The sequence below is a fragment of the Acipenser ruthenus genome, chromosome 15, assembly GCF_902713425.1.
Source record: "Acipenser ruthenus chromosome 15, fAciRut3.2 maternal haplotype, whole genome shotgun sequence".
NCBI classification, from domain to species: domain Eukaryota; kingdom Metazoa; phylum Chordata; class Actinopteri; order Acipenseriformes; family Acipenseridae; genus Acipenser; species Acipenser ruthenus.
Window position 1 is genome coordinate 35838152 of NC_081203.1, and position 10918 is coordinate 35849069.

At 42.0% G+C, this 10918-nt stretch overlaps 1 protein-coding gene across 3 annotated transcripts in view; it reads right to left on the minus strand.

Annotated features, from left to right (window-relative positions):
* LOC117421887 (brain-enriched guanylate kinase-associated protein-like) overlaps positions 1–10669 on the minus strand; it is a 30396-nt gene extending 19727 nt beyond the window's left edge. For all 3 annotated transcript variants that reach the window (XM_058988131.1, XM_058988130.1, XM_058988129.1), the window contains exon 1: positions 10434–10669. In XM_058988131.1, coding sequence (XP_058844114.1) covers positions 10434–10447 — 14 coding nt within the window. In that variant the 5' untranslated portion in view covers positions 10448–10669. The remainder of the gene's footprint in view (positions 1–10433) is intronic.
* Between the last annotated feature and the right edge of the window lie 249 nt (positions 10670–10918).

A 10918-nucleotide genomic window follows, 5' to 3' on the forward strand; every position in this document is an offset into this window, starting at 1 on the left:
CTCTCTTTAATCAATAATGTGTGCTGTTACATACTGATGTTTTAATGAATCATGGCAGTCAGATTGTCGCACGATGCAGGGAAAGTCTCAGTTACACTTTCTGCAATGAAATGAGCAGGTATGTAAAACAGTAAAAACATCTGTGTAAATGTGACGAGTGCTCGGATCAGAAGGTATCACAACTAAAAAGCCCATGACTCAGTGCTTGACCAGCATTAAATCAACTACAAGTTGCCATTGGTCAGTGACGACTGTTATACTGACTGTCTAGGGATATGGAGCCAATCCATAAAGCACGGACTGGTCACTTTCTTCATGACATATTATTTACTTATAATCATATGTGTAGCAATTTTTTTTTTATCATTTGTCTTGAAGAAACTAAAAAAAATAAGGCTTCAGGTTTGGTGTTTCCATACAAGAACATTTGGTGCTAAAAGATGTGTTCACTCCTCACAGAACGGGAAGCAACATAAACCCCTAGATCATATCGAGGGCTTCTGATTTTCGGTTTTCACCGATAAATCATCCCCGATAAAAAAAATAAATAAATGGGTGGATAGCCAATAAACACCGGAAAACACCGGAAAACACCGGAAAGACGGTGGAAATGGTTAATCTATTCACTTTTACTTTATCATCTTCCCATTAAAAAAAATAAAACCTACTACAAAAATAATAATAAATACATTTCCCTGTGCTGCTGGGCAATGCCCCGCCTTCCTGACTTGTATCTGTCATTGATTTGTTCTGAATACTTTAAACCCACCTCAACTACTGAGTGACAGCACATTCCTACATTTCTATTGGAGACTCTGCTTGCGAGATTTAAAACGAGATTACAATCAGGATGGAGGCTTGTTAGAGGGATTTAAAGATGTGTTACAGTTAAGACACTGAGGATTTAAAACAGAATTGTGGCGAAGTGTACAAAAATGCCTCCACACAAAAACCCCAGAAGAATGTGCTCGTGACCAGAGGGATTTCATTGTGGAAGACAGCAAAGGAAAGAAGGGACAACTTAAGTGTGCAAGTACTGTCCAGTTACTATACATATTTTGACACACACACAAAAAAAAACACTCAAGCATTTTGGAAAGTAACCGAAAACACTAATTTCATACAGTCTATCAAAAATGAAAGCCCCACGAAAAAATGATTTACATAAAACTCGAAAATAGCTAAAAATAATCACCGAAAAATACAATTAATAAAACCCGAAAAACAGAAGCCCTAATCATATCCCTGAGTCTTGTGAAGCTCTTCTCTTTACTGATTCAATACACCGAGAAGCTTAACACCCTCGGAATGTGGAATCTAAAGCCTTAACTGACTTAACTGACTCGTCTACTTCACAACAGCAACCCAGCTCTATACTGCAGAGAAATGAGGGCGGAAACAAGTGCTACTACCTGCAGAACTCAGACAGCAGCCTTGCTTATTAATCCAGGGTAAATCTATTAGGCTTGCAGCTACCCTCTTGTTGTGCCTATGGACAGCATTTGGAGGGATCCTGTACTCTTTATCACCACACCCTAATGATGGTCATGTAAGTGCCATTTAACCCATGATAGTGGCTGATGACTAAAGGTGCTTTTATTCCATGTAAATCACTGAATATATTGTATGCATGTATCTATGCTGTGTCGGTACTGTATGCTTGCAATGCATTTGAACTACAGTGCTCCCCCTTTATAAGGAGGCCCTTTCTACCGCACAACTGGTTATAAAGAGGCACGGTCATGGCTTCCATTAACCCAGTAATGCCATTCCACCAGCATTAACCCACAAAATCCATTCTTCTGGGCTTTAATTTAAGAACAAGTGCTAGGTAATGTGCATAAATAATATTGATCAATCTGAGGGAACACGAAGCCACTTTGTGTCTTGGAACTTGGTTTCAGGGGACAAGGTTTCAGTGGCTTTGTGTTCCCTCAGCTTAATATGTCTTCGATATATTGCTTTTTCATGTTAGGTATTGACTTTTTCTAAAGTACAATAGATATGGTAGTTCCTTTCTTGGGTTTATCGACCACTGTAAGTAAATGCAACTCCCAGTACACTGAATGTAATTTCCACCTGGTTTTCTCAGCCCAGATAGGATTGTGATGGTTCTGCTGCAAGGCCTGCAGCAGCCCCATTGTTTATCCCAGTGCTGACAGACTCATTGCTGCACGAAGACAACTGCTATTCAGAAACGAAAAGAACAGGAGCTAACAGCACAGTGTACGACTCACTGTCATGTTGGAATTAATAAAACAAAACGCAGCTTTACCAGAAAATCAACCTCATTTTTGATCGTGCTTTTACTCATTTATAAATGACACTTGGCTTGCTTTTGATAAATCTCCTTTCCTGCTCTTTCATCATTTACATATCCATTATTCCATGTATTATTACTTTATTATGTGGAATGAATTAGCATCTCAGCCCATTGAATGGAAAGGCAAAGGCTGGGCGAGAACCTCAAGCCGTGCGTTTCAGAGACAAACGTTTCACTGTTCAACCGAAGAGCACGCTGTGTAGACGAGAGGCAAGTACGGGTCTGATGCTGATGTCAGTATTAGTGACTCATCAGCCGCTAGGAGGATTAAAATGATCAGTGATGGGGGAGATTTATCCCTAACATAGAAAACAGCACCCAGCACCAGTTGAAATCATCACACCGATGAAGGCATTAGTCAAAAGGTTTGCATGCCTGGGTAGATTTGAGGTTGATTCTGGTAGTTCTGTAAATTCAGTGGGAGTATTCAGACCCTGAATTGAATGGACCCGATCATCCGTTTGTTATCTTGTTATTATTATGAACCAATACAACATGAAGTATTGCAGTGTTCCTATAGTATTGTCCTTGGATTCAGGCGTGGAATGTCTGTGAGAAATCTGTTTTCTTTTAGCATGATGAGCAGCAATCCCACTCTATGAAACAATGCCGCTTATTCAGGTGGAAGGCAGGCATATTAAACCTTTTGTTTGCTGGTTATTGTTTTTTTTTCTGCAGCAACAACAGATTCAACACCCTTAACAACGCTCTGCAGGACAGAACAGAGCTGCAGACAGACACTGCCAAAGTCTTATCTATGGGAAAAAGAACACCTAAAAGCTTCTTTTTTAAACGGTGGGATGATGCCTGTATCAAGCTGCAGTCAACAGTGAAGGCGGGTTACCCTCTTGTGAGTAATAATTCCTCAACAGTGACTCAAGAGAAAAAAGAGTAGGGGGGTGGGAGTCCAGGATGATCTTCAACACAAACATTCATATGTACAAGACATACAGTGCATGCCAATGGTTTAATGACTCATTTAATTACTAAAACCACTGATAATGCACATGACCTCATCGATATATAGAGCCCCACCCCCTTGGGCATGGGGCCCAGTTCATCTACCCGTAATGTCCTGAAATCGCCTGAGCTGGGACTGTGCTTCTGTTCCATCTGGGTTGGCAGAGGGCGACAGAGACTCTGCTTGGAAACACGTCAACGTATCCCAAGATGCATTAGTGAATGATTTAATATGAGGCGCCACTAAACTATATTAACAAAGAAGGCCATTTGCTCTTTAAAGGACATGTCATGTCTCAAGTCAATTGATCCCCAGGCACCTCCAGTGTTATCACTTTTTATACTGAGGGACAAAATGCTTTCATATATGGCCCTTTCAATTAGCTAATGGATCACTCTCCACTAAGCATGCTGTGCAGTGACTGGAATCCAATGAACAATAGTGAAACGTGATCAAACTATTCCATAATAGTTTATTCCATAATGACCATCTATTATACAGTAGCATCCCTCTAATACAATGCTCAAAGTGACTGACAGAGCGTGGTCTTAATGATTTGTATCAATCTAGTTGAAATGTACTAATAGCATCCAATTTGAGCTTATTCTGTCTGCCCATAATGAGAATCTACTGGCAAACACACACACACACACACACACGCACACCACACACGCACATGTGCACACACGCACATGTGCACACACGCACACATGCACACATGCACACACACACGCACACGCACACGCACACCACACACGCACATGTGCACACACGCACACGCTCACACACACACACACGCACACACACACACACACACACACACACACACACACACACACACACACACACACACACACACACCACAAAGAGAAGGGCTTTATTAAAGTTATCTTCAGCAAGCAGAGAGGATATTAACATAAGTTGAAGATACCAGAAAGCAGCCGAGGGAGCAGTAAGCACTCGCTCCTGGAGGAGCTGTTAGGAGGCTTGACCGAGGAGATAGATTACACAATCCCACCTCTCCTCCTTTGAGCCACGCTTCCTGTTTAAATCACATTACACCAGGGCAGCCCCGGCGGCACCACCTCACAGAACTCAATCAGGAACACGCTGCTCTGGAGAGCCCACACTTACAGGCAAATTGAACATCTGTTAGCTTGGAAATGGAACATTGTGTTTGCTGTGTGTGACTCACAGGATGTGCTGTTCGTAAGCCACTCGTACTTTTAAAAGAGCTCCTGGGCTATGCTATCTTCTTCAGGAAAATAAAACAGCCTGGAGAGAGATATCAGTCCCTGCTGTGCAGAATAGTGTTGGTGGTTTAGTAGGACGTACTCTTGGCCTGTGGTACAGAAACTCAGTTTGAGCTCCTGCCCTAGGGATATTCTACATATGCATAACTGTATCCAGCAACTCCCAAAGCATATTGAGTGCGGGCCAGTGCTTGGTAAGCCATCCTTTGGACGTTAATGCTCTGTGGATGTTCTGTGTCTCTCGTACCTAGTTTATATGTACGTTTATATCTAGTCACATTCAAGCTACCTGTCCGAGGAATGGATATATTCAGCATGGAAACCAGTTTGGAGCTGGGGTCGGGTTAGGGGTTTAATCAGATTCAAGTGGGGTCAGAAGCACTGATTCCTCTGAACCCCTTTGAGTTTGACATGTAAATTCTGCACATTAGTTTCACGGATTCAACACAATCTATCACAAAAGGGATTTCTGCCTCAGTGCATGTAATTGCAGGTGGCATTCACAATGCTGTTTTGGTAACAAAACAAACTAATATTAATTCCATTCATATTAAACCCTACACTCAAGATATTTTTCAAGCTGGTGTGAAATGAGCCTGGTTTATTGCGTAGAGAACACTGTTGATTTCTCTATTAGAAACTGGAAACTGCATCTTCAACCCTTTAAACTGACATTAAAAAAGGATTCTTTAAATGAGTTAAAGTTAGGTTTCTACTCTTCTTTTGACTAAGCTGATCAGTGATGTCATTTCTATGGATAAATAACTTACAAAGGTAGACATCACCTGGCTGAATTTACTAGGCATTAATGCAGCCAAACTTGAACTGCAAATCCTTGAAAATGGGTGTTAGATACTATATGGGCATCACTTCAGTAGATAGATGTTTGCTATGGGAAATGCTGTGGCACTGTCTATGTGCTCTGTTAAGCGTATAAACCTCTAAGAGCTTCATGACAGGCGCTTGGAGGGAGAAGTGTAGAAGTGCGGTCTGCACAGAATCCAGGCAGGCTATCAATCTCCCTGCCTCTAGGCCTGTCCTGAGCCGTGGGTGGATAATGGAAGGTGGAGGAAATGCAATTCTCAATCCACTTAGGCACTAGACGAGGTTGTGCTCCTTTCTTTATCATGGGAATCTCACAGTCTTCACAGGACTGACACAAGGGACTTAGCAAACCCACGGATATCAGAGCAGCAGACAGGCCTCTGAAGACCAAGGTGAAGAAGTAAGAGGATAACTTAAACAGCAGGACCTACGAAGAATAGCAGCGATCTGAAAAGTACCAGTCTTAATAACGGCCTGCTATGTATCTGCACACACGTCTCGTTTAGATGAAGGGTACTGTAGAAATATGGTACACTAAGGGAGTTCTGCATCCCCCCTGTCGATTGTGTAGCGGGCTTCATGTGCTTTTGCTTTAAATGGTGGCTGTTTATATTGCTTAATGCTATGTATTTGCTTTTCCCAGGCTCAGTCTGCTGTCCCACAGATGAATGTGCTGCCAGACAGTGGGTTAATCAGACTTCCAGTGCTGGGACTTATTGATTTGTTGCATTCTGTTCTTCAGCAGCATGACACACAATTGCCCTAAATACGAGTGTGGATTGTGGCTCTATTCCACGTATAGCAATTAGTAAATATTGACAGCGCTACTGTTTTCCAGGTAGTGTACTCAATCTTTTCAGGGACTCTCACAAGGATGCTATTATATGCCATTGCTTTCGCAGTGGTGTCGAGGCTGACTGAATGATTATGCTTTATCACTGCACTGCTGTTTGAGCTCAATCGAATTCTGTGTTTCCACTGCCTGGTGCATGCTCAAACCAACCCTTCATTATTAGTAATGGTGGTAAAACTCTCTGGTCTCTCTGCTTTTCTGTCTAACCACTCTCTGCTAGACCCTCTCCAATCTGGTTTCCGCTCTGCTCAATCCACTGAAACTGCTCTCCTGTCTGTCACTAACTCGGTAAACTCTACCCGTGCTGCCTCTCTCTCCTCTGTCCTAATTCTCCTCGATCTCTCTGCTGCCTTTGACACTGTCGATCACTCTATTCTCCTATCCTCTCTTGCTGACTTGGGAATCTCTGGCACTGCTTTGGGCTGGTTCTCCTCCTACCTCTCCGACCGCACCGACCAGGTAACCTGGCACGGCTCAACCTCCACACCTCGCCCTCTCTCAACAGGAGTCCCCCAAGGATCAGTCTTGGGTCCTCTCCTGTTCTCTCTCTACACCCACTCCCTGGGCCCCCTCATTGCATCCTATGGTTTCTCATACCATTTCTATGCTGATGATGCTCAGATCTTCCTCTTCTTCCCCCCCTCTGACTTCACCATCCCCTTCCGTATCTCTTCCTGTCTGTCTGCTATCTCCTCCTGGATGCACTCGCATCACCTCAAACTCAACCTCTCTAAATCTGACCTCCTTTTCTTCCCCTCCTCTGATCTCTCTATCTCCATTCCTCTGGAATCTACCAAGCATAAGATTCAGTGCATAAGTGCATAAGATCTACTAGTTTCAATAAATGCTCGTCAAAATCTATTTAAAAAAAAATCTGTTTCAATTGGCAACGACAGCTCACCCATAATAAATCATCACATTGATTTCACTGCTAGGGTAAATAACATTTGCTAATTGCAATATTCAGCAACATGAGTATGCAGCTGTAAGGTTTGACTTTTTCTGTTTAATCTTCTTTGCAGAATTGCTGCAGAATTTCCATAAGCTGCAGATTGTTTCTCAGGATAATCTGTTAAATTACAACGGCACTAATACAGTAATTGCAGTTTTTGGAAGGTGGCCATTCCCCAGATTGGTTGATTGGTTGTCCGTTTGGGGATGGTCACCGGTATATCAGAGGAGCCCTGTGCTTTGTTCAGGGGGTTAATTTACTTGAGAGAGAGGACTGAGAGCAGCAGGCTGGGCTTGCTGTCCTGCACTGAGACAGCCTTCGCTTGGGTGTGTTTTTGCCTTGCATTTTGATTGGTTTGTTTTGTTAATAAAAGCTTGCAGCCAGTGCTTGAACTGCAGCCCCCTGCCTCTGCGGCTGCTATTCCCGCTGCTAGCCAGCCTTGACTGCAACGCTGCCCTACCACTATAGTATATTAATAGAAGGAGCTAGGACACAGTACACATGAACCCAGGGGTTACATTGTAATCCTGGCATCTCGTTATCCTAGAGACAGCTTTTTAAAAAAGTGCCAAATAACAAGCCCTGTGATAATAACTGTGAATGCTTTGCTTGGAGAACTTGATCAAATGGTAAGAAGCTATGAAGTTTACCATGATTAACTTTGTATGCTTTGACCATCGTACAACACAATACACAGTAACATTTAACAAGGGGACTTGCCCAAGGAGGGACTTGATAATTAAGCGAAGGTAAGTCTGAGTAATAAGATCAGCGGTGACGTGCTGAGGTCTGGCAGAGGTCTGCTTTACAAACAATATCTTGCTGCAGAGATTTCTCAGATTGCCATTACACAATGGAATCCTTTATTCTGCTGTTTTACAATCCATTTGGTATCGTGATACCTCTAGTATACTGTACACCCTTATCAACTGCTTAGGCAATGACGCTGTTCAATGGGTAGAATCGTAAAGGGCTGAGGGTCCTACTATACAAATAAAGCTTATGGCAGAATGACCTTCTCCCACGCGAGCTGTGCAGGGCAGTAGTGATGAGAAAACCATGTGTTTCCAGTCACATGCGTTAGACCTGCAGCCAATCATATTCCTGCTGCATGTCACATGGTCTCCTCAATTAAGTCATCTCCTACTCAAGTCACACAGCAGGGTTGAGAGGAGGGTAGAGGGGGTTGCAGACTCAACCTCTCTTATAGCGAGAACGGGAACTTAGAAACAGCAAAACTGGCTTGATTCTGTATTTGTGTTTCAAACTTTGGCAACACTTTTAATTACGTTACTAAGTAACGACTAGGTAAATACAGTAATTAGAGAATTAAGCTACTAAGTAGCTACTAGGTAAATACACAGCAATTAGAGACACTTCATGCAAACGGTTACCCAACGTTTCTTCTGGAAAATGATCTTCGTATCAAAGTCAGAGAGGCAACCAATTGTCTGCAAAGTTGGAGAAGTCGCGATTCTCTGAAAAAACGTTGACCCTGATAAACTGCTGAAAGAGAACTGCATGAGCCCAATGTTAAGTGTAATGAGCTTCTGTGAAGGGTCCCTACACTTACATTGGTGCAACCTACACATTATTTTCTCAATATACAGCAGAGCTCAACAGCTTGTGTCACACAGAGATATTGCTTGGACTGGTCTCTACTCTAACAGTCAATGTAGTCAAAGCCCTGTGACTTTGAACTAAAGCACTGACATAAAGAAGCAGACTGGACCTAATCTACCTGCAGTGTAACTGAATGCAGGCAGGATGCCAGCTGCTGGTGCTTCTTGTGTGTTTAGACTTTGTCACTCCAGAGATGCTCACTGTTTTGAAAGGTGTGTATGCGGCTGAACAATTTTCTAGTCCAGCTTTTCAAAGTGTTGACAAAGCTGTGAATGTATTTAAATACTAATGTGCTTGGTAATAACATGCACAGTTTAGTGTTCTTTCAGCATGTTGTGCCGGTACAATAATGCCACACAGTTGCTTAGCCATTATCACAGAAGCGTAATTACTGAAATATTAAAAGGGACGGCAGGGGAATACACTTGCTTTAGCACTCCAGGTCCTTTGCAATCTTCACCAAAGATTGTGCTCATGTCCCTCAAGGAAACTGGTTATTAAAGTTGGCATTGGCGTGCATTTAATAAGAACATGGGTGAATATTCTAATGTAGAGGCTACTGGATATTTCTCCTAAGGCTAGTGTTGAAAGAACACATATATTGTACTAGTGGGGGGGTGGTGTGTGTGTGTGTGCTTTGTTAAAGACAATGAACCCGGATAAGTTTGAAGCTTATAGTAAAATATATATATTTTTTTGGTAAATTAGGAAATGCATGCAAACATGTCTGCTGAAGTGCTCTGTGCAAACCCCAGAAGAAGGTCCTGAACCATTCTGATACACATGCACACGCAGCACTAGAATCACTTACCACAATAGTGGCTAATATCTTCATGTAAAGTGACAGAAGCTGTCAGCACAGTTGTCCTAGCCATCTGTTTGAGAATATTTAATTTCACTGTTTGCTAATGGATTGTGAGATATATACGCAGCAAAACAATATATTGCACATTTAACCAAACAAATATAGCTTCCCAGAATCAAGCCTTATTAAAGATATTTGGCAGAAGACGTCAACAAACAAGCCTTGCTGTCATATAATCAAACAAATCAATTAAAAATACCAGTAGCGCTATGTATATACTAAACATCTCTATAGTAGCAGTCTGTTCAACAAACCCCTTTTCTCGTCCCTTTACACCACATTCAATGGTAAAAGCCCTGCATAACAAAGAGCTCTGAAAAGACAGCGTATTGTTTGCATGGCTTGTGTTTCCCATATTATCTTAATCCCCCAAAAAAGCACTCCCAATCTTATGGCATCCCCAGCTCTCCAGTGTACTAATTGCCTGTGCTGGTGGGGGTTTACTATCAAATCGTAAAAACCTTTGCAAGACTCAACACAATTCACAATACATTGTTTTTTCCCTGCGTTGTTTTTTTTTGAGAAACAGCATTCAGTATGCTGCTGCAAAAACAACAAACCCATCTCCTCAATGATGTCTTTCTTTCTTTCTTTGTTTCTTTCTTTGCTTGCTTGTGTGTTCCGAATGATCAGATGCACAGCTTCCCTGGCATGTCTTTCACTGAGATCTGCATTCAGTTTAAACAGCCAGCACAGACTGCACACATCATAAGAACATTAATAAACAGTTACATAGTTTAAAACGAACAATAGTAGAAAAGTAAAGGGTCTGTCTTACCTTATTTTATGCATCTCGCAGTGAGAGGCCTGGGAAGAATCAAATGAGATGATGTGAATAAAAGAAAAGGTTCATGTTGCAGATGCACGCAGAGATGAGGCTGAACAAATGATTTTGGACAAGTACCTACATAGCGCCACAAAACAAATCTACATCTGCATTAGCAGAAAATATTGACAGATTAACTCAGAGGAAAAATTGCAGCAGACTGCAGAAACACAGCATACCCTAGGGCCAGAGGCAACGAATGACTCACTGAAGAGAGGGATAAAAAGAGAGAATAGCTAGTAACAGGTAATAGAATCTGTTGAATTTCACACATAGGAAATAAAGCAGCCTCCACTGACTATGTTTCTCTTCACCAGGCATGCATACAGGGATATGAAGTGGTGGTCTGTTTTTTTTTTAACTCATCCATTACAGATGTGAAAGAAATGATGAGTTTCCTTTTTCATGTGATTTGTGTTTGCATTATCTAATTCTGT